The sequence below is a fragment of the Achroia grisella genome, unplaced genomic scaffold (genome assembly GCF_030625045.1).
Source record: "Achroia grisella isolate CSIRO2021 unplaced genomic scaffold, CSIRO_AGI_Agris_v1 utg512, whole genome shotgun sequence".
Classification (NCBI taxonomy): Eukaryota; Metazoa; Arthropoda; class Insecta; order Lepidoptera; family Pyralidae; genus Achroia; species Achroia grisella.
In genome coordinates, this window is record NW_026712906.1 from 718,828 (window position 1) to 745,031 (window position 26,204).

General features: G+C 32.3%; 1 protein-coding gene and 1 non-coding gene across 3 annotated transcripts in view; one reads left to right on the forward strand and one right to left on the reverse strand.

Moving 5' to 3' along the window:
* Window positions 1-26,204, reverse strand: part of LOC131846883 (matrix metalloproteinase-14-like) — a 186,685-nt gene that overhangs the window by 115,838 nt on the left and 44,643 nt on the right. For both annotated transcript variants that reach the window (XM_059196311.1, XM_059196310.1), the window contains exons 3-4: window positions 5,459-5,572; window positions 5,030-5,202 (exon numbers count right to left, since the gene is read on the reverse strand). In XM_059196311.1, the coding sequence (XP_059052294.1) occupies window positions 5,030-5,202; window positions 5,459-5,572 (287 nt within the window). The remainder of the gene's footprint in view (window positions 1-5,029; window positions 5,203-5,458; window positions 5,573-26,204) is intronic.
* Trnar-ccu (transfer RNA arginine (anticodon CCU)) lies at window positions 224-296 on the forward strand. Its single transcript has one exon. It is a non-coding gene; the product is annotated as a tRNA-Arg (tRNA).

A 26,204-nucleotide genomic window follows, 5' to 3' on the forward strand; every position in this document is an offset into this window, starting at 1 on the left:
CATGTAACCTTGAACTGAAACAGCCGGCTGAACTTGACGGTAATCTTAAAAATATCTAGTAACGAAACTGATTCTCATAAATTAAGAATGCTTTAAATTAAAAATGCTTTAGCTGGCTAATTTTTTATGAATCATTTATTATTAGTATATTTTCATATTTAGAAAATTCTTAGTTATTTCCGGTAATTCCGGAGTCACTCATGATTTCGATGAAACATTTCGAGCCCCTGTGGCCTAATGGATAAGGCATCGGCCTCCTAAGCCGGGGATTGTGGGTTCGAGTCCCACCAGGGGTAAAACGGGTGTCCTAGTTTTGGTACATTAATATCAGATCCACATACATAAGTTTTCAATTCCTATTTTAATAATAATATATGTATTGTATATATTTACGTATATTTTTTAATATAAAATTATATTGTATATAGTATTGTTATGATACCTGTTTAAAATAATACTGATTTTAACATCTTTGCCGTAAAAAAATTCTCAGAACAATGTAGAAATATAATACGATGGAAAATTGCTTTCTGTTTGTTTTTCCTGAAAGCATAGACGACATAAATGACATTACGGAAACAAATTGAGCTCGATAACTTAATCTGATAGATTTGACAGTTGCGTCGACTGCTGTGTGGAAATTGCAAAAATTGCTTTTTTTGGTCTGTGGTTATTATATATGTACGTATTTAAGTACAGAGTTCACAAGTAGTTTGTTTCAAAATTGTTATACATATATATAATGAATAATATTCATTCTTTGCCACTAGTATAATTATGTACTATTCGCCACTAGATGGCAGTATCATGACTGCATAAACCGGTAACGCGCACACGCGCTTTTAATATTTTAGAACAAAATTCTTAAATAAATACAGGAACGTTCCTGGAAAGCTCACAAAGTGTAAGTATAATACAAATAAACATCATAAACACGTTTTCTAAATAATAATGTTATTAAATAGAGATCTCATATATATCTTATATAATAGAAAATATAAGTCTTTTATCTGATTATTAATAATTTTTATTAATAATCGATAGAAGTGTGAAGTGGGTACTTAACTTCACACTATCCTCTACGTATCTAAGTATACGTAAGTATTAAGTATTTAAGTGTTAACGAAACTTTGTAAAGGATTAGGTTCATCTAAGTTCATATAAACTATTTCTTAGATACCTATTAGTAGGCATAATGTAAGTGTTTAACTTTTAAACATGAAATCACGTTGAATTTAAATATTGAAAGCCATAAACTAAATAAGATTAAGGACTTGATTGCCTATTTTTTAATTCAGTATTTCCATCACATGTAATAGGTATATAATTTTAATATTGTCTGTTTACTACATTCAATATACGCATAATAAGCTCTTTATGACGTCGTACAGTCGCAATAAAGAGCAATAGAAATTGTGAAATGCCTTCAATATTGAAATGTCGACCCAGTTCGTGTGGCCACGGGGGGCCACAGCGGGCCGCGGGGAAGAGGGTGTGCCGGAAGAGCTGTGGGGTGGCTCAAGTCACTACAATTAATAATAGCTCGTCATCTATTTTATTACCAAGAATAACCGATCCTCGTTTTCACACATTAGCGCATTTACCCCCAAGAGGTTTTTTAAAACGCAGTACACGAAAATGTTTATCTGTTATCAGTTTATTTTTTACATATTACAATTAGGAAATGTATTCCCATGTTTGGTCATAGATCTCATACTTAAAGTCTTCATATAAATACTTATATATGTATATCAATAGAATAATGGTGGCTGTAAGAATAATCCGCTGGCGATGTTGTGATACAGATATTGAGTGGATTATATAGTAATAAATATAATTTACTTAAATCAATGTGCCTAATATATTGTAGGAAAAAAAATCAAAATTGTAGTACCTAGATAAGATTTATTCCGAACGAGTACCGTTCGGAATAAATCTTATCTAGGTACTACAATTTTGATTTTTTTTCCTGAGCACACTACAATCAATTCTAGATAAAAAAATAATTTGACTTAATAATTATCTACATTTTATAGAAATTGTACTAATTTACTTTCTTAAGCTTATCTTATCATTACCATCACAATGCATTTCGAGTAGGTGATAGTTAATTACTATACAACGCCATAAGACTGCCGTTTACTTGTTTTCTTGATCGCCAGTCCAGTTATATAAACAATGAATTTATAATAGAAATAATAGCAATTTAGCTGAAGAAATTTACATGCACAAATAAATATATTTACCTAGGAAAGCGTTAGTTTCAATTTCATATTGTTTCCTAGTGTTGGACGCGTGGTGGTGACAGTGCTATACGCCGCGGCGCCGCGGGTGTCCAAAACGTGCCAGTCACAACTGTCAGATACATTGCAAACAATAGCGTTATTTCCATGCAATAACTACCACTCCGGGTATCTAATTTTGAACCGTAGTACATATATTCGCTTATTGTAGTACATGTTATTGAACGCAACAAGTGTATCCAATACTTTCAAATTTAAATAGTAATATTTTTCTCATATTTAATTCGGGTGACTACTTATAAACGAATTTTTAGAGGTGATAATATAAAACAGTTCTTATGCATTGCCGCTCTTGATTGCAGTAATATCATGTAGTCTTTATAACACTCATCAAAATCTATGCTACCAAAATACATTCAGTTCTACAGTGCCTATATAATATTAGATGTATATATTACGATAGTGATAGAATTTGAAAGCATTATTGTTAATCTTTTTACATATAAAATAAATGCAAATGCTAATTCTGTCACCGTATATTTTGGTATACTGTAAGGTATCAATGAACTACCTTATTACCTACATACAGAACCTATTTACATACGGTGGCGAATATTTGATTTCATACTAAATATTGTTCACTGGATGTGAATGGGGCTTTTCATATTTTTAGGCATTTAATTCTTTTATTATACTAATTTATCTAGAACTATGCTCTATAGCAGGAAATGCGATATCCTTATATTATCTGGCATAGTTAAGTTTATACAACAAAGCTAGACGAGTTGCCGTACTAGTTACAGTTGGGACTCGCCCATACTGGCGCCACGTTCTCGTAAACCCACCGCTAGATGGCGATGCTCGTTTTATTGGCTGTTTGCACAACAAGCTGTAATGGAGGACTACAATATTGACAGACCATTAATTCGACAGGAAATTGTGCTGAAGCCGCGTTTGGTGCAGGTGATTGTGAACTTTTCAAATTATCCGCGTGTTTCATGGTTGTTTCCACTTTAAATACGCCGGTGAATTAGTTTTTTTATTCCTAACATAGCGGAGTATACAGATACGTACATGGAACAACATGGAAGAATGGATTTTAAGTTGAATAAACTCGAAACAACTTAATTTTTGACTCGGAATTTTAGTAACTTCTTCAGTATAAGAATATACTTAGACGAGTAGTATCAAGTGATAGCTGTCGGTTCATTCCTCATATAATATAATCTATACATATTATTCTTACTAATGTCTGTCTGTCTGTAAATAAAAAATATGCGAGAAAATCTTATAATAAGGGGCTTTATAAAGGTAATAGAATCTAAAGTGATTGTCACCATTTTATCTGTTTGTTTGTGCGGGTTATTCTCAAAAAGGGTTAAACGGATTAGGTTCCATTTTGTGTCATTTTCATTAAAAAAAAAGTTGATTGGGTTCGTAGTGAGTCCAGCTTGTACGCAATGTAATAAAATAGTTAGGTATGTTATAATTTGTAAAAATTATACTAACTATATTTTAAATTTCATAACTTATGTCTACATATGACGTTATGAATCCTAAAATAACATACTCCTATAAGTAGTAAGGGACTTCGCTTACTTATTAAGTACTGACACTAACGTCGTAGTAGGAGGTAAGTCATAAGTAACTAGTACTCATTGAACCTTATTTTTGCTACCATCGATAACTGTGATATGCTAGTATAATTTAATAATTGCCAATAGCATTTTCCTTATTTGTACGAAGCTCTAAATAAATGCGCTCGGGTACACCCCGGGCGTCGGAGCGACGTATTCTTTTAATTAAGCCACGCGGAAAGCGTCGTAACTTTTATGAGGTCCGTGATTTAACTATTATTTGTCATCAATTTTATGTCCTCCTAAAACAAATAGTAGACGCTGATGGAATATCCTGAATCACATAAAATGTTTGCAAGCTCCGTAGTTTGTTACTTTATTGTTGAAAAATGGTAATAAAGTTATAAATTACTATTTTTTATACCGTTTAATTAAATATTCACTCGACTACAAAACTAAAAAAAATGTTGAATACAATATTATTTTTATTATAACGTAATCTTGATTTAAAATTGAAAGTATTCAGTTCTTTATATATATACATAGGAACTTATTAGTAAAATGAGACAAATTATAGAAAAATATCATTAAATAATAGTCTCAAATACCGTAGCGCCATCTAATGTTGATTATTTAAATTCTTGCAATACAATGCCCTCTGGTGTAGAGTAGAATAAAAATAGTATAGGAATAGCAAGCAGATTAGTTGTAGTTTTAATAAGTTCCAACAGATGGCACTCATCTTTAAAATAAATATTCATCTCGTTAGTGCTTTCTCGTAGGTCAAGTTTGAAAGAAGTTATATTTTTTTATATTGTTATTTATTTAAGGTTACTTCTTATAATGTTTTGATATAAAAACAATAAGTAAGTGCCAAAATAGTACAAATAACAGACGCATAGTCTTCTATCACTGCTGGTTCCTATGGATATACGTAGGCCCTTATTTTATTGTGCTTCGAATATATTTGATTATTCCTTGTGCGAGAAAACTTATTAATTGCAAAGCACCTATATTATCATACTGTCAAAAAATGGTTCCATTTTTACCGTGATAATTAGGGTAGACATATCTGCTGTAACCATCATCTAACATAATAACGCTTGTAATAGCGACGAAATATCGCGAGTGTATCAATATCATAATAAATATCATATAAACAATCAACAAAAAATACAAACAGATACTAGATTTAGTGACGGCACTTACCTCCAAGTCAAGTTGGTATGTTTCCACTTCTCGCCCTGCACTGCAAATCTCTTTCTTCTCCTGCCATTTTCTTCGTGTCCAATTTCCCTGTCTGGACGTCCACATCGCTTTTGTTTGAGCAAATTGGCGGTAGCTTCATCGATTTTACCCGTTACTGGAATACCGCCGAATTCCTGCAAAATATTCCATAATTTGAATCATTACTGTAAAATTAGAAAAAAATATGTTATTACAGAATCAGAATAAGAGAATAACGATTAAAGAAAGACTATTCAAAATCTGTTCCAACTTAGGAAATAAAATCTACATACAAAAAACATTCCATTCGATTTGCGAAAATTCTAGTTTGAAAAGAAAATTAATAATTTTACAAAGTGCAATGTATAGGATCTTAAGGTATTAAGTATCTAAATTTAATTTAAAACTTACCTGTAACGTTTTTATAGCAATCTTAAAATTATCCTCGTATTCCGTTGAATTTCCAAGTTTAAGATTTTCCGGTTGACCTATTTTGAGATACCCGAACGTCTGCAAGTAATTTCTCTGTAATAAAGAAAATGCAATAAATTAATACCTATCTACAACGTTACAACATTAATATATTTCAATAATTTAATATTCTAATAATAGCTACGGATTTTATAAATATATGTATGTTGATCGACGTACTGTTTTTCTAAATGTGATTGTAGAATAGATACTGTTTGTAGTTTCTAATAATATCTCAGTAGTTAAATGCCTAAACGTATTTTGATGAATGAGGTATTCTTATTTTATTGTAGTCACGTAATGGCATGGCAAATCCTAATAAATGGCAATCATGAATAGAAAAATAAAGTAAGAAAAAGACAATATTTTCAAATATCAACTTGCAAACTTGCGTGCCATCATCATGAAAAGTTTAAAATGTATTTGCTACATTGGTAACAATGTACATACAATACACAGATAGGTATTCAAACGGATGCTTTTGCATTTAAAATTAGAACCTGCATATTTATGTTTTAATTTAATATTCAAATATAAAACTGTGGTATAAAAAGTTCACATGTTACCAAACACATGTGAACTTTTTATACCACGTATATTGCGTATGAATGAATATTAAAGTGAACTGTAAAAAATATGTGTCATTATTCCTGTTCTATTGTTCTTTTTATTCATAAGAGACTATTTTAAGTGTACAGCCGTTTTTTCTATTCCTCAGTGAGTTACAGACAGCATTTGTACTAAGATTCGTATCATCTAAAGTCAAACATTTGTACGACTCTATGAATATTGTTCTTTGCATTTTAAATTGTGTTCATTATAACCTAAACATACGGTATTACTTATTAAACAACCTTTTTTAATTTAAACCAGTTTCGTTGGGGTCACAATATACCATTAAAGATGTCTTTGTGTACATTTTTTGCTTTGTATTTGGTTCTCTTACAATTTCATTGTCTGTTCCTTTTCGTTCAATTGAAGTTGTGGATATTAAAAAAATATAGGGGTATTTACTAACACCGATATATTGTGTCATTAGTTGTAACTTTTAATTTTTTTAAATTAATGCAGGTACGTGTGTAGTTTTTTACTCTATTATTCCGTCTCGTACTGTGTTCGTTGTCTTATTTGTATAAAACAGGAAAATTCAGAAGAAATTTATTTTATAAATAAAATTTCCATTTTTATGTTCAAACGTTAGAAATATTAGATTGATAAAAAATTGATGATGTTCTATTAACTTAATTTGGATTCTATTGATTAAATTAAATTTATGTAATCAAATTACACTTTATTAATATATATTACTTGCAGAGGATGTCCAACCTGAGACAACAATGAAAGACATTGGAAAGCAATCCAGGGGCCATTATTCACTTCCAAACTTATTTTCCTCAAATGCTTCTGTGAGTATATTTGCGTAGGTATACCTATTTACAAAGGACCAAACTGAGCTCCTACAATAATTGTTTGTTGTGCGTTTGAACTAACAATTTGTGACAGAAATCTTTATCTATGTCTGTAGTTTAGAGATTGGAGTGTGATTGTTTATTTCTTAGAATTTACTTAAATCTTTTATATTCATACCTATAAATGTATTATTAGGTAGTCTTAGAGAATTGTTAACTTTCTATTAAGTTTGATATCATGATGATATACAAATAAGATTATTATCATACAAGCAATTAGATATTTTGGATATTATTTCCATATAAATTTGTCGAAGAAAACTATTTACATTGAAAGTTATTATCGGTTGATACTAATTAGAACGATTTATATATTTTTTACTTTTCACCATAGTTTCGGTTTTTAAATCGAGTAATAATGAAATAGGACTGACTACCAAGATTTCACTCTTCTATATAAATGAAAAACGCCAGAATAACACATAGAAACAGCCATAGATCTCCTCAAATGCTACAATTGCTGAAGACGAAGTTCATAATGCGCCTATACTGTATATTCACTGTCATGTCTTAGTGTTTAGATAGATACAAGCACATGCTACATTACCTAAATTACCTTAGTAGTTATTGTTCATCTACATACTAGCTACCTGTCCTGTCTTAGGACGAGTATACCTCAATTATACATATAAACCTTCCTCTTGAATCACTCTATCTATTGCTAAAAACTGCATTATAATCCGTTGCATAGTTTAAAACATGTAAGTCACCAAACAGCGAAAGTGACTTCATTTTATACTACGTAAAGATAATAAATTATCCGAAATAACTACCCATGTCACTATTGCCACTATCCAGATTAAGTTATAAAACCGTACCCATAAAACAAATGCAAATATTCCTACAATTAGGCTAATATTGCCTACGGAATGGAACCGTGTTAATTGTTTTCTATTATCATAGAATTTATTGCCGAACGCTTTGTCTCTTAATATTTATTAGAATTGTTATTATCACTAATGGCTTTCATTATGCTTTCGTTGTTGTTATGTGAAATGATTTGTGAAAAATTTGTTTTACAAGTGACTGGCTGCTACCCGCAACTCCGTGTACGCAAACTTCCACCCCTATTTCACCCTCTTCTAGATTACTTTTCGATATAATAGAGTAGCTTTAGTAGCTTAAGTTCATTCTCGCAATACTTTATCCTAATTACCTGATCGAATTTAAATACGATCAAGCGTTTAGTTGTCTAAAGGCAACAAATATACAGACACAATTTCGCATATATATCTAATATTAATTTGTATTAAACTGCTTGCGACTAAAAGTATCCTTTGTTCTTTTTCATCCTAAAGCATAAGGCGACTTTTACTGTTAATACAATTAGTTGTTTAACTTTACGTTCATCATAACGACTTTAATAGTCTTCGCAAAGTAGAGGCGAGTTAACTTAAATATATTAATAAATAAATGTCTACATATAAGCAAAAATTCTTGACAACATACATGTCTAGTATGTAAAAGTTGGTAAAGTTTGATAGTAAATCACGCTAAAACCGTAGAATACACTTGATCTGAATATCTATCTAATAGTTAACGTAAGCAAAGCAGCAAAATATAGGTAGTACAAATAAAATAAAATATATCCATAGACATTTACTTTATACATTTTAAATAACAAATAACTTTTCTATTATTCTGATCTACAAAGTGTTTAAAGGTTTTCTTCTAAAATGTCGGCTCAAACAAAATGTAACTTATTTAAGTCACAAAGACAAAGTAGGGAGGGAAAATCTGTAATTAAATTCAATTACAGCATTATCTGATGGTCCTAATCGAAATTAATCTATCAGTTGAAATTAAGGACAAATTACGGGAGCACGTAAATGTGGGACGCTGCCGACGTTGGGAGGACAGTTTCAAATCATTACTAATACCTAATGCTCGCGTGACTATTACCATTTCGTACCTTAATTAAATGAAAAAATTCCACTACGTATATACCTAGTCGTGCAATAGTTTTTGCACACCTTGAACAGCTTCTTGTTACCGACAGAAGAAGTATCAAGCTAAAGGTTCGTATTCAAGTGCCAACGCAACCGTATTTTATTTAGGTATATGTTATGTGCGTATACCTTAAAAAAAGTATAGTGTTTATTGGATAGTATAGACATAGTTGTAAACATTTCTGTTCATGAAATGAGTTATTTAAACAATTAATTTAATTAGTAAGTGATTATGTTGGTACACGAATATTATTCAGTTACCATAGACTAATATAGAACCGAAACTGAAACTTAAATTTTTCACCGAAACTTATGAAGCTATGAACCTCGAAGCTACTCAAAGGATTTCTCTAGCAAATCAGTGCGGAAATCCTGCCAACGTTATGGGTACCTTTTGTCCGGGTACGACGGTTTAATTTTAGCTGATCATTGTCTTGTCCTTTAATTAAAAAAAAACTTTGTAATAAAAAGTAAAGTGACATTTTAAAAAATTACACTACGTGAAAACTTATACTTATAATCATTATACTTAATTTTCAATATTCAATCCATTATTTTTTTTTAAAACAGTGGAATCATTTTTTAATTAATGAAAAGGAAAAAAATATGCAACACATTCTGCGAAAACATTATTAATATGCACATATTGATTTTAGTTTTTATTACAGAACTAATTAATTACAAATATAGGTAAGTACAATACGAGACTGCAATATTTCCCTAGCTATAATATAAAATTAATAATCCTATTTTAATAGTTGTTTGTCTTTTTTTTCGTGTTATTTACTTAATTTGAAAGAAAGTGACACAACACTGTTACAGTTAAAAAAATGTGTGTGTAGGACGAAGTCTCTTAGGGGATTCATATATTAGCCCCGACGTTAATTACCATAATCATTACTGGCATTGATCATTACCACACTATGGGATGCACCCTGCGCCTGTCATCACGGACTAATCAACTGCGGCGGCGTCGAGGGGGTGGCTTGGCGGGTGCAATATGCACATTAATGCGCCGTGACGGTTTCTACTGTTACCGGGTAGGGTTTCAATTTAGATAAATTATTATGATAAGGATAACTATAATATATAAATTGATAATGATATTATAAATATTAAAGTGTGTTTATCTGCCCGTTTGTATTTTACCTTTTTACAACAAAAGTTCTGTACGAATAAAATTGAAATTTGATAAGAACATAGGCACGTAATACACCAACTGTCACATTTGAATCCCAAAAGAAGTCCCGGGCAGTATTTAGTAAATTTATAATTTTTAACGGCCTCAGTGATCTAACGGTTTATATAGCATCACCACTTAGGTACATCTTAATTCCGATGATCGCAGGTTTGATTTCTCGCAACGCACAGGCATTTTTATTCATGAGTATGATTGTTTGTATCGGTCTGGGTGTTTCCTATGAATATGATGTATGTATTTGCAGAAAATGTAGATATCTATATACACATAAGTGGTTTAGTAGCTATAATAACACAAACTCTGCTTAGCTTGCAACTAAATGGCGCTGTGTTATATTATTACTAGCTGTATCGGCAAACGCTGTTTTACCATATAAATTAATAACGCTATAAAAAAATAGGGGTTGGTGATAGAAGGGTGAAAATTTAGGGTTATATGTATTTTTTAATGACACATAATAGAAATTTTAAATAAAAATTTTGCCCAAATAATAAAGTTAAGGGTGGACAACCCATATAACTTAGGGGTATGAAAAATAGACAGTAGCCGATTCTCAGACATACTGAATATGGATATAAAATTTCATAAAAATCGTTCAAGCCGTTTGGGAGGAGTATGGTAACTAACATTGTGACACGAGAATGTTATATATAAGATAATTAATTTGTCTACAAATAAGAGGAAACCAGTTGCGGTCTAATTAATATAGAACTTATATGAAAGTTGAATATATTGAAAAAATAAATATCGATATCCGTTCTGATTTGGCGAAGATATCGCGTGATTTATGTACTTACGCAAAGAATACCGTTGTAACGAAAAGCTTCGCGATTAGTCTGTCGGTTAAAAATAACTTTTATCTAAGATATTATTATTTAGATACATATTTTATTTATATAGATAATTTCTTAATCCTATTCGATTTTTTTAATTTATAATTATTTAAGGTCGATGCAAGCGCGTTATGGTATGCTTGCGTTGCTTCACTACTGTTAAAAGTAATAGCAAAAGATAAACTCAGCACACCGCAAACATTAACAATAATAAATAAATAACCCTGGACAATTAACACAGCGCCATCTAGTCCCACGGTAAGCAGAGATTGTGTTATGGGTATTAGACAACTGATATAAATACTTAGATATTTTTTTGTACATACATAATATACATAGAATACACCCAGGCCGTCATACTCATGAATACAAATGATTGCACCGTGCGAGAATGGAACCCGTGACCATCGTATGTAAAGTAGTGTACTAAACTGCTAGACCATCGAGGTCGTCGAACATCTAAACGTTACCTTTATTTCTGAGGAACGAGACCATACATGTTACGGTGTGTTATAAGTAGAATCGCATACAACCGGTTTTCAGTTTCGTGCTTTGAGTCATACTCATATGTGACATACATTTAACTGAACAAATGACAGTTAATAGGTCAAATATGTATCATTCATCAGACATGAGAACATCTGTACGTTAATGATATTAATAGATTAATGGATGGGAGTTATGAACAATTTTTTATATTGGATACTAATGACAGAAGTATGCTGTTTAAATTTATATGTACGAACATTCTATTATAATATTTATTTTGTTGTATACTGGCCACTAGTGTCTAATCAAAATATTATATATGAAATCTCTTTTGTCCTAAATTTTCCTTTTTAAATAATTAATTAAGGCACTAAGTTTTCTCATAAAAAGAAGAAGAAAAAGAAGGTTCTCGAAATGACTGCAATTTTGAATTTGGAACGTAAGATTTTCGTCAATTATTAATTTATATATTCGGATAATTATTTGTATTTGATGGAAATGATTTATTTCCTTGTTAGTTGCTTATTAAAGTATATATAGTATTTACCGTCTAGAATGATGACATCTTTGTTTATGTCCACTATACTCGTCTGACTTTCCTGGTACACAAAATTGGAACAAATTTGAATTTCAAATCTGTGTGACACACGAAATATGAGATTACGTCTGCAATAACAATGCTCTGAATGACACTGGCTACCGTATTCTAGGGATTGCGTTGACGTTGGTCCAGTGCACACCGGAAAAGTAATACATGGAAAAGAGATGTACTTAATGCTAATATGATTTTCCTGTTTATTGTTATTAAATATAAAGTAAGCATTGTATTTATAAGAAATGCTACACTAAGTAAGATATTATCAGTCAGTAATTATTCTATACAAGAAATAATTGTATTTTTATTAATAATATTACCGAGTGGCTCACCTCGGCGTCACCCGAGTGCTCCTAACTTTGTAAGTAATTATTTATATATTTACAGATTATATAAACATAATATATATTATTATTATGTTTTTTTTTTCTCTCTTATTCTAGTGCCACCTCCCACCTTTTGTTTTTTTTCTCCTCTACCCAAAGGTTGCCTGGAAGAGATTGCATAAGCGATAAGGCCGCCTTTTGTACCCTTTTATTTTAATTACTCTATTAATGTAATTTTTCCTGGTGCAATAAAGAGTATATAAATAAATAAATAAATAAATAAACTATGTCACTAAGAGTTTGTAAAGTAGTTTTTGAATTTATCCATCACAAACATGCAAACAATTGAATAATATTCTAATGATAATATAATCGTTACTAATATTAGAAATACGAAAGTAACTCTGTCTGTCTGTCGCGTTTTCACAACAAAACTACTGAACTGATTTAAATGAAATTTGGTATACAGGTAGTCCAGACCCTGAGGGACCTAGAAGGACACGGGCTGATTATTAAAACGAAAAAAGAGTTGTAAAGGGTTGAAATGGGAGATTAAATGGATGTACGGTAGTATCGTCATTTTACGTGTGCGTTTATGCCACAAGAAATACCAAGTGAGAAGGAATGTTATCGTATGTATTACTGATTTTTAAAATCTAATAGCAGAAGCGGCAGTTAAATAAATTAAATATAATATACTGGTAAGTAATTAAGTATTCTCAATTGGTATGTAAATCGTAATATTGATATAGGCATCAGTATGTAGACCTTAACATAAATACTTATTAAAGCTGTAAAACCTTTCATGGCATGGTAATTATTTTCGATGGGGGTAATGATAAATTGGCCTCAGATTACTATCACATTTCCAGTGAATAGCGGGCCTATTGAATGACGTGCATTCTAAGTTGCCTGGCGCTTGCAAGAATTGAAGCTTATTCAATTACTTTTCTGATAGTAAATCAGTAAGTATCAAGTGTTGTAACTATGCACGTTTAACGTGCATTTATATATATTATTTATTCGAAAGAAATTGTGATATTTCTATTAATATTAATTTTGTTTAATGCATAAGGATTTTCATTTAATAGAATCTTATTTATTAGTTTATATTTCACAGTATAGGCCTCATTTTCAATAAAAGAAAATGAGGCCGATATTGTGAAATATACGAAGAAAAAGCGTTTTCATTGTAACCAAACGAATATGAAAATGTTACACGGAAATGAACTCTATGGATTGCAAAATAGAGGCACGAAATTCGTAAAAACATAGCTGAAAACATAAAAAAAAACATATATTCAAATTAAGATTCTTCTACTGTTTTAATTCGGTTCATTATTCAGTCTTTTAGGGGAACGATCATTAATTACGTGAGATGTTTTTTAAAATTTAGCCCGCCTCCTCCCTGTTCACGAGGTTTTGTGACACGGGGTGGGTGACTTATTGATTTTGTACAATAAATCTAATTGTAAGTCGGTACATTACACCTAATCGTAACCATCGGTAAAGATATTCCTATCGGATAGGCTGATCGTGATCGCATAACAAACCACCATTTGTAGAAAGAGCCGTGTGAACATGGCGTCGAATAGCACGCTTAATAATAAACTACATTAACTAAAAATATGAATTTTGTAAATTCGATTTTAAAGATATAATCTTAAAGTTAAAAATATTTTTTTGCGAATTGCGAAATAATTAACCCCTTATCACGCACCAACTTCTGTAAGTTTTTCGCATAAAATAAACCCTATAACTATTTCCAGGTTTTCATCAGCCGTATAAGAAATTTATAATAATTGATGTACCGCTTTGGGCATGAAAGCAAAGAAACTCATTTTGTCAATTTCATATCGAGAGAAACATCCCGCAATTTCATCTGTTTTTTTTAAGTTATTTTAGTCTGTTTAGTTATGTAAAGGTAATAATAAACAAACTTTCGAATTTATAACACGGATTATATTTATGGATGGTATAATATTGCTTAGGATAATCTTCTAAAACTATATCTAAATGGGAACTAAGACATCAAACAACTAACTCCGTGTTTAACCACGCCAAGTTTCAGTTATTGCTTGAAGTAAATACTAATATCGACCGTCATAAACTTGATATTGCTTTAATATTATGAGACACTTTTTACGATATTCCAAAGAACCGCTTGCTTCCGAACTTCATGTATTTATGGTAGCATTACATAATTATATTATATCTTTAGCTACGTAAAGTCCAAGCTATGTAATCTTGTTCGCAATAGTTTGTTTTAGTGATAATAAAATTTTAAATTTTAAATTTTTTTCGGTTCATCTTCATCACACGTTAATGCGTGAAGCAAAAACTTTATACCCATCTTTATGAAAATTACGCAGATGGAGGATTCTGAATTTTCGCACACATAGTTATATATAGAGAAATAGTGAACAATGCTAGATAATATTCTTTCAAAATTATGCATAAAAAGACATAATACACTGCTATATAATATTTGATTGATAAAAACTTATATACTCTTTTGTTTATTATTAAAGCCTGTGGTCAAATTAAGAATAAATTCATATTATTTGTCTATAATCAATAATAGTACCTTAGTAATGTTCAAACATATAGTTGAAATTAATTATAATCGAATTTCGATCACTGGGCGACCACTAGTCATTATAGATATACATAATAACTTCTCACGAGAATTATAAATTAAAATTTAGAATGTGTTGATTAGAATTAATGTGAAAATTAGGACCAAAAGCAAGTGAATCTTACGAATTACAAAATACGATATTATTATTTAAATGAATTATTTCAAATTGTGGAAATAATTACGTAACGTGTACTACAGGCGAACCTCTGAATTTTAGTATGGATTACAAGAATTAATGAATATATTCCGTTACGGTGATTTCTATACAAGCCAGAAGCCAGAAGCCAGTACGGTCCGGTTAATCAAAACGTACCTAGTTATTTTTAAACTTTCGCATTTAGTAACCGTTATCAATATAGTGAATTGGGTTTAACACGAATCTTAGGACACAACTTATTTTTATGTGATAGGTATTTAGCTGAGATCCATACTACCGTTTAGTAACAAATAGACGAATAGAGAGACATATACACTTTTGTATTCGTAATATTAAAATGCTATAGTTTCAAGAACACTAGTATACGCTTGCGGTAGTAAGAAGTGGTGATTCAACTCGAGCCCAGCTGCATGTAGCTGGCTCGCGTTGCTATGGCAACGTCTACTTGACTGTGGACTACATACTCATAGTTGCGTAAACTTGCCAATCAAATTATTCAAAAATATTAAAACGTAGATGAATGGCTAGTTTTGAGCAAACGTGTGTTATTAATAAAAATATTATTAATAAATCGATTAACTAAATATTTATTTATTTTAATAAAAAAAAGCTTATTCCCACGCGGATGAAGTTGCAGGTAAACAGCTAGTATATATGTATAAAAGTATTTGCTCAATATCATATTTTATTTTTTCTTTAATGTGCGTTTGCTTATGAGAACAAAACCTTTAAAGTTAATCTATATGAAAAACCATTTGCATGTAATTTTAAAAAAGTGGATACACTGTTTCAAACAAAAAATATTTTGATCTAAGTGACGATGGCATGGATTTTCGTTCTATTTCTGTCATTAGAATTTTAAAAATGGAATTCGAATGAAACGTGAACTGTTTGTGTTTTGTGTCCCGGATAGGAGGCGTCCCACCGGTATTATTATACATACATCTTATATGGAGAAATCCCAAACAGGGCATCGTTAAGCGTGGGGACCACAGAGTATCTCTTTATGTGGGGATGGACCTCCGAGCGTGTCACTTGTTATGGGTTTGCCGCATTTATTTTGCTGCAGCATGACTAAGTAATTATTATTTGCCTGGGGTTATAAATTTGTTCAATTTGGGTGTTTCGAAATAGGCAATCTTATATGGTGAACATTTTGTTTCTTATTATATTTTATCCGCATCTAGCCACAAAGATTGCCTGGAATCCCTCTTACGATTTTGGAGCGTTTTTATTGATATTATAAAATTTTTATAGTTATTGTAAGTTAATTACGTATGTATGAAATTTAAAATTAACATTTGTCCAATCAGTATTTACAGTGATGACTTAATTATAAATAAAGCAGTGTGCATAACAAAGTTACTGGCTGGTTAGAAAAAGCGCTGAAAATTTGTACCTAAACTATTTTCGCTATTTAGTCTGTAAATATTGAACTAGTGATGTAACTTCCGAGCGTTTTCGATAAGCATATTTAATATCAATTCCCCTTCCCATACATTTTGCAAGTCATCACTAATAGAATGTTCCTTCGTCTACCGACTCTAACAATAGCCTAACGATACGACAGCACGCCGTTAAAATTAGGTCGGCTGCTCGCCACGCCATAAGTTTATTATACATTGTCATGTATACAAACTGTGTGTCAACGACCCACGAGCGATCATATGGTGCTAGGTCGCCAAACGGTAGCGGGAAGCAAGGTCATGACGTCGCCGAAACTAAGGTTACCTTGCGTCGATTTAGCCAATAAAAATCGATGTACGTCACGTACATACTGTTTGTATGTGTACGCGAGTAAAATTGTTAATTAGCAATTCCAACAGACATTTTTGTACAATGATAGAGGCAATCAAGCGGCTGGATAGCAAACGATTACAGCATCATTTAGGCGTCTTTATCGGTCCTGAAAAAAATATTGTAACGTATAACTTAAAAAACACATTGAAAAGGTTTTTTGTAGTTTCATAATAAGTAATAAACGGACGTACAGACATGTCTGCTTATGAATTATTATTATCAGTATTCATTAAATTTATCAGTGTGAACATGGCGCAAATTTTAATATAAGTGTAGGTAGTTATAATAAAATGTTTATTAAAACGTACATAGTTTATGTTGAAGGTACAACACACAAAACGAACAGTTAATTAGTCTATATCGTCCGTTGTGGGATCACTACAAACTTTATCCATTAGCTATTGTAGTGTATGTGGAAACACTAGCAGTTTATTATCTATCGTCTCGAGCCGAGCGTACACGGACCGCCGTGCGCAAGAGGGAAGGGATTCCCTGCGCAATTTAAAGACGTGGAGCTATGGCTAACGAGCCGATATTACGTCGATAACAACTTACATACAAGAAGACATAAATAACAAATAAGTGAACACTATATGTGGCGACGAGGCAAAATGGATATAAATAAAGATAAGTACAAAATCATTTAATAAGATATACATATACCTACGGGTACGGAGTAATTACAAATTTAGAAGGATTATGGTGGGGCCGCACGGGGAGCGAATTATATAGACCTATACAGAAAAAACAATAGCTGGGTAACATCGGTTTACGATCGATTTGCGCCAAGTAAGTAGGTACCTAATTATTAATACTTGCTATACCTATAGTGTCTCTAGCTGGTAGGAATAGTCGTATTAATAATCATTATAGTAATATGTTTACGTATATCCGTGATTTATTATTTTTAATGTATGATAATGGTGTACTGCCTGCGCTGGCGTGGCACTGATGGAGTATGGTAGAATGAGCGGGGGGGATAGGATCGGTTGGCCCGTCGTGGTGGGTTCGTGTTAATTTGTCGCGATGGTTTCTGGGGGGAGCCGCGTGGAGGTCCCTCTGGCGTCATATATTGTTAGCAGTGGGATTATTTTAACAATCCCATTCCCCCTTCCGTATTTCCGTGTTGAAATAAAAAAATCGGTAATGATTGTTGTTGCCGCTGCATGTTCGTTTCATAAGGGGACGGTGACGGTGAGATGTTTAGTGGGACATCATATTACGTGATGCAATAGACCTGTGGGTATGAAGTATAATAGAGCACTGTGCGGGCGACACGTTTGTTTTGCTTTATCTTTTCTAGGTGTCGATGCACTTTAATTACTTTTGGCAATAGGGCCGCCTTATTGTATTTATACAGAGGTGGTGACTAGTGTTCAAATGTCACTATTTTCTTTTAGAGTATTGCTGCAAATGGAAGTGGTCTAAAGTTCCTCTTTCTAACTGTAATGATCACATGATAACCTAATATTACATTTTGTACAATATATTACATTACGATGTAAATAAAAAAAAAAAATATTACGATGTTGTCGGGTGATACGATATTATTACAAATGATGGTGAGCTGACAATTGTACCTGCATTATAGTACTGATGTTGGGTATTATATACAAAACAACAATAGTAAAATCTAAGGTGGGGTGACACACACGGTTTGAGCAGTACTTGGTGAACAATATTTATATTTGCCTTAATTGATTGCAAGTGTTGAAGTATCTGGGTAACAGTGTCCCATACATTTCGATGCGGATGAGTTGTTCGGAATACCTGCAGACTATTTTATTCTGGTATTCGAGCAGAGCCGCGAAGTAGTGTGGTTAAAATGTTTTTATTTGGATTGGATTTGGCTTTTGGATTATATAATTTATAAATAATAATTATTAGTGAGCATTCCAATGGATGCCGGTGGGAATTGCAATTGTTTTGCATAGGAAGGTTTTAAATGTAGATTAATTATTAGTTTGATATATTATGTTGGGTCTACTATACATGTCGTATAGTGCAAGGTGCCTATCTACTTGTCTGGCATATTTTTACCAATTTGTGCTTTGTGTTAAAATGAAGCGCGCATCTACACTTGCGACCTAGAAGGCAATCTTTTGGTTTGGTGAATTTAGTGTCTAATGAATTTGTTGAAGAAAAACAAAAAACAACGTAGTCAAGAGGTTGAGATGCCGACTATTATATTGCGAGGAAGTGTGTCGCTAGTTATGGTCGGATGTAAGGTACAGGAGTGCTGTTTCTGTATGCGGTGTGTGGTTTCTATAGTCAGTAACACTGGAACGAGAAAAATGATACCTAATTATGTATATAGAATTATTCTATTATTTTTACAGCAATGACAGTGATTAACTTTTAATAATAAGCTATAGTATAGTACAGTGGTGGTGAGTATGTCTTTATGGAATCATATTTAAGATTCTCTCTAATTTAAAAATACCAGTAAATTAGAAATTGCACAATAATGGTTACATGAAATAGAACTACTATTAAGTTCTGAATTATTGTACCTACTCGCCTAATGCATTATGCGGATGAGTGAAGGGGTTATTAGAGTGGAAAAAAAAAAATGTTTTTTACATTCTTTGAAGTTTCGGGAACATGGAATAGAATATGAATATTCTTTATTTAAAGAAGCTTGAATAAATAATAGGAATAATAGCCATAATTGCATTAATGTACCGCATTTAGTAGCTGTGGAATGGAGTTAGAATTTGTTTTGTGATCACATGCAGACAGCGCTGACAGCTGTTTTATATGAATGTGACGGGGATGTTGGAGCGATGGGGAGTCATTTTTAATTGACAGTTAATCCAGTTGCGGCTGGAGTTGTGTAGTGTCGCGATACGCGAAATAAGTGTATTAATGTGGTTTTGAGTTTTGAGATAGCTAATAGGAAATGATACCTGCTTCCTCCCGCGTACACTTAAATCGTGGAATGAACTTCCTGCCGAGGTTTTCTCACGAGACTACAGCATGGGGTTTTTCAAAAAGGGTATATTAAGGTTTCTTAAGTGTCGGCAACGCGCACGTGACACCCCTGATGCTTCAGGCGTCCATAGGCTACGGTAACCATTTGCCATCAAATGGGCCGTGGGCTTGTTTGCCACCATAGTAGTATAAAAAAAAAAAAAAGTAGTGGTTAATATATACATGTATTTGTTTATCGTCATAGTACTGGTGTTGGTCGCTCTCTAAATACTTTGGCCGCATTGCAGGGTAGCTTAGACAAATTAGCGTGTTTTAACTTTTACATACGTACTACAGTGCAACCTCGATAAAACAAATCGAAAAAAAAAAATATATATATATATAGTATATCAAGTAATTCGTTGAACTGAGATTTATTATGTTGAAGGAGTCCATGATTTGCTTATAAATTGACTATTGGCTCGGATGACCTTAAAGAAATTAGCAAAGGAAGAAAAACAATGAGCATAATACTAATAACCAATACTTAAAGAGGATGAATTAAGAAGTTCAATGGAGTTATAATGACGGTGACAATGGCATTGATATTCTAAAAAGGAGCTACAGAGGTAAGGTAGACTGGGCCGTCAAGCATTAAATTGCGTATTGACGGACAGGTTGCATTAAATTGCGTTGGCTGGGCCATCAGGCATTAAATTGCGAACTGATGGACAGATTGCATTAAATTGCGTTGGCTGGGCCATCAGGCATTAAATTGCGAACTGATGGACAGATTGCATTAAATTGCGTTGGCTGGGCCATCAGGCATTAAATTGCGAACTGATGGACAGATTGCATTAAATTGCGTTGGACTGGGCCGTCAAGCATTAAATTGCGTATTGGCGGACAGGTTGCATTAAATTGCGTTGGCTGGGTCGTTAAGCATTCAATTGCGTATTAACGTCCAGTTTGTGTTAAATTGTCTTTGGCGGGGTCATCAAGCATTGTATTGTGTATTGATGAATGGTGTCCTATTCATTAAAGGTAAATTGATAGAATGTTGCATTAAATTGCGGTTGAATATAAGTAATAAAAAATTGCCAGTTTTAATGCATATTAATTATCGGAGTGAAATGGAGCGGATTCAGTAAAATATAATAAATCAAAAGTCATAGGACACACATTAATTTTGGTCGAAAATATAATTTCTATAACTAATATAATTGACGATTGCTGGAGTACGTAGAGTCGCTGTGGTGATATATGTGGTATATGTGGTATATGTCGATCGCTCAAAGACTGGTCTGACAACCTTTCCTAATATTTTAGCACTGAATTAATGCAGGTGATAAGAGAGATAATTTTGGTACGATGAAGAATGGTTATAGTTATACCCAATTAATACTATATGGACTGATATCAGATGTGTAGACAGAATATAGTGGAAAGTCGTTTGCAATTGTTGATGCAACTCTTGATATAATAATAATATTCTGATATACCACCACAGGACCCATCAATATTTTATGGAATGATAATAATAAATAGTGGGGAGTTTTGAAGAAATTCCAGATTGTGTTTTAGATAATCAGTTTTCAAATGTACATGATAAAGAAAAATACTACATGTAAATAACACATTGCATGAGACAGATAGAATGAAAAAAAATATAAGTATTTACCTTAAACCTACAAAATATAAAGTAGTGACTACTATGATAGAGATATTCTGGTCATAAACATACAACATTTTTTCAGAAGTGCTTTACATAATATTACACAATAACAAAGTGGAATAACGATTATATGAAAACAAATATAAAAGAAGAAAGGTGAAGTATGTGAAACACAGAGTAAATTGGAGTTAATATATAAATGTAATTTATATTCGAAAGAGGAGGAAAAATCACGGTGCTGGTTACGCTGGAAAGGCCAATCGCACTAGAGGCATTCGGCTTATGTGTGGCAGTATAGTGTCAAAATGAGTCCACCATCGGTGTAACGTAGCACACATGCCTCCAAGGAACAAATACCTAATAGAGTGGATTGATTCATGCTTGAAAAGAAAATAAACTTAAAAAGGAGAGAGATGTAGTGTATGTGGAAACACTAGCAGTTTATTATCTATCGTCTCGAGCCGAGCGTACACGGACCGCCGTGCGCAAGTGCGGAAGGGATTCCCTGCGCAAGCGCCGCGGATGTAAAGACGTACGAAGAAAACAGCAATGGGGTCTTTAATTGAGCTATGGCTAACGAGCCGATATTACGTCGATAACAACTTACATACAAGAAGACATAAATAACAAATCCCCCCCCCCCCCCCCCCCCCCCCCCCCCCCCCCCCCCCCCCCCCCCCCAAACCCCCCCCCCCCCCCCCCCAATCTCGTCTGTACAATCTTGCATTTCATAATTCTCCTCCTTCTGGACTAATTTTTGAAATAAAAGATAACCTCTATATTAGTTCGTAATGCCATATATCTTCATATTTAATGTGATTCATTGTATTCAGTATGATCAGTTCTGTCGTTTAGTCAATGGTAACAAATAATCGGACAGACAGACACACTTTCGTATTAGTATGGATATAGATTGAAGAATCTGCTATTTCTGTTATTTTATACAATTATATATTAATGCAAAGTTAGGTACAGTATTTGAATGTTGTGAAAATGTATATTCATTTTAAATATCTGAATTGATCAATTTTAATTATGAATACTTCAATCACTCGTGATTCTGTGATTGCAATATACTTATATACTGCGGTTATTGCTGGATCCTGCGGTTACTTTCATCAGCACGTGATCATCCTAATTAGCACATTCATCACAATTAAACGATTCTACTTTCTTTATGAGATGTCTAGACTCTTCTGGCGAAATAAATGAACGTATTATGAATGCGAACAGAAGAGGCGATTTCGCAACGTTTTCAATGTCATTAAGATATTTTTCAACCGAGCATAAAGGACGAGGTACTTAATCCGACTGTATACGATGGTTTGCAATTGTGTGTGTTTTACGCCAGAACTTTATCTAAGTGCACCGATTTTCATATTCTTTTTTATTTGAATGCTGGTGTCAGCTTTCAAATAACAAAAAAAAAATGGGCTTCTCACATTGTTATGTATAAATTTAATCAAGACCTCAATACTCAATATTTGATTGCATTCTATATTTATATTTACAAGTGTTTACAATTGGTACGTTTAGATCTGTGTGGATCCTGTTAGGTATGTCTTAAACGTTATCCTGACCAGTACTTTTGAGTTATTCTTAATTACGCAATTAAAGTGGCCTAAACACTGTATTATTGACGGTAATTGCATATTCAATATTATAATATTATGACCAACCCAGACAAAGTCGGAATGAGCGTGTCGTACCTGTAAATTAATTTACACTGCATGTATTTTAGGTCAATGATACACCTGAATATGGCTAGCATTTATTGAGGCGTGAATTAAAAGAAAAACTGTTACATACGACGTGTACAGAAGCACAAAGTAGATAGCTACAGTTGCATTAATTTAGCTGGTAAACTGCAGTTTATCTTAACTATTAATCGTCCGGTGTACTTTGTGAGGGAATTGTTATAAATTGAAGTCCTTGAACACTCTAACGTCCCTTACTTGTTCAGAATGAGCGTGATTAATTACTGTGAACAGTGTAACAGACGGACAGCCAATTCGGGTTAACGAAGTTCACTGACTTTGTATTGAAAACAAAAGTGCATAAATGCAATTTGTTGGTGACGACAAGATGGCGAGCAAAAGTAAGTAATTAAATGTAAGTAATTTAAGTTTATTAAACTTCAATTAGACATGAATTAAATAGGTATCGTCGACTATTGTCTGGTATATCTCATCTAAACGAGGACTTAATTTTCCTGATAAATTATCTCTAAAAGTTTAAGACAAAAAAGAGATAGCAAGGCTTTGTTCTATTTATGTATCGTAGCTTATTAATGCATGCATTCGAAATTCGAAGTTTGAAAAGTGTCCGAAGTCCGAAGTCGGAATACAAACTATTGGTGTTGGAGGAGTGTTCATTTATATTACATTATATAATTATTATCATATATTTCATAAAAAAACGATAAGATAAAGAAACGAAACATAAAGAAACGAAAGGTATAAACCTTATCGTTTTTTAGCATAAGTATAAGTGCTGTGCTGTGCTGATTAAAGATGTTTATCAAAATTATATATTCATATCGACCCTCTTCTGGTAGATTATGTAATTACGAGTATATGCATATAAAACGGAAGTACCAAAAGAAATGTTGGAAACGGTAGTGAAAACCGCATGAAGATTTACATTTGTCGTTCTTTATTTGCTTTAGGATATTTAAACATATTAAAAATGATAACTGATTCGTACCTGCAGTAGATGCGATTTTAAGTAATGTTTATATTATGAGGTAATGTTAAAAATGGGTAGGTGTACTATAAATTTTTATTTGTGTGCTACTTTAATTTTTTCGTTTAAATTTATAGGTAGCAGTTAAATGCCGAGGTTCCTGCATAAATGCAACTTTGGTGGTTTTTTCAATTTATTATTTTGGACGGAATTAAATAGTTTTGTAACTCTTTTTGAATATTATACGTTTTAATATTATGCTATAAAACCATCCTTACTAATAAAAATGGGCAACTATGTTTGTCATTCTGTGAACGAAACTTATTCAAATTTAATGTCGAAATAAATGGTATCACTAAAAATAGAGGCTATCTTTAAGAAAAATATCTTCATTATTTCTGCAGTGTTTATTACATATTCACTAATTATAGCTAATGGGCAGATATATAGTTTGATAAACCTAAGGGCATAAATATCTCATGGTGCGTTTTAATCTGTTTGTTTTTTAAGTTCCAAGAAACATGTTTTAAATATTTGTTTGCTTATGAATAACCCGTAACTGTTTTCCTACAGGCAATATATTTAGCGATTCACAAAATATTAATTAGGTATTGCGAGAATGACCAATGATTTATAAATAACAAACGACTAAATCTTCTGATATTTATATATAGTATTTAAATTTAAATATGGTATTAAGGAATTTGATTAGAACGGAGTTTTGTCGTGACCAACTCATACAGTTTCAGCCCATCTAGTTTCATTTTACTCAAAGGTTTTTTAAATTACCTAAATATGCTACTAGATCTTAAGTTAGGTTAAGTTGTAAATATTCTGATGTCCATACTTCAGGTATGTTAAATTTGTTTTTAAAACTACCTGCCGTCAAGACACTGAAGTTCCATGGGGTTGATGCATACAGAGTGGCAGCCGGAGCAAAGTGCGGAAGACCTGTATCTGTCTGTTGTATGGAATGGTGCACCCGCATTTGCTTACGGCATATGTATATGAAGTAAGTTGGTTAGCCTATTATACAAAATTTATTTGAAATATACTATAATGGTTTCCGAAGAAAACAGCAATGGGGTCTTTAATTCTCATTACAACGAACTCCTCTTTTCAACTAATTAGAGCGTGTACGTGATTACTAGAGAATTAAAAGATTTACTTATTTTTTCTGTAAATATATAAATAATATACAAATATAAAATATCACGCAAACTAACACGAAGATTAACAGGTATGTGTTTTGGGAATCGAACCCATGGCCATCAAAAGTTAGGCAACATATTTATTCATTACTGGTGTAATAGTTAAATAATTAATTAATTTCCATATTGAGAGTGGATGATCCGCAAATAACAAAGTTATAAATAATCTAACCTAAATTACATCCATTTCTGATTTCTAAACAATACCACTATAATGTATATAGTCAGGTACACTGAAATAGCACTTATTGCATAATAATTAAGGGTTATCGTAACCGTAAATAATATGTTGTTTGTATCATTGCACACGTGTTTAAGTCTTACCGATCAAGCCCGCCCGCGTTGTTGTCAAAACTGATCGACCCACACGAAATAAAATGTTACTCAATTGTATCAAGAAATACATGGTAAGCTGAGTAAAACAAATATAGAGTAAGTGCCTATAATTTTCAAAGAAAGAAGGACATAAAATATTCTTTTTAGTAATGTTCCTTTTTTAGTTTTTGAGGCGTGATTTTCATAAATATACAGCAGTATACTGAACTACTAGGCTACCGAGACCGTCTAATATCTTTAATCTATATCTGAACATCACAAATTTTAACCAAATACAAATATTAATATTATTTTAAGTCTCTATTACAAATCACAACATACATATTATAATCGAGGAGAAAATCTAAGCTTACTGCAGAAGCAAATCCGTTAAGCTGTTTTAAAGCCACAGAATAACAATTCTCAA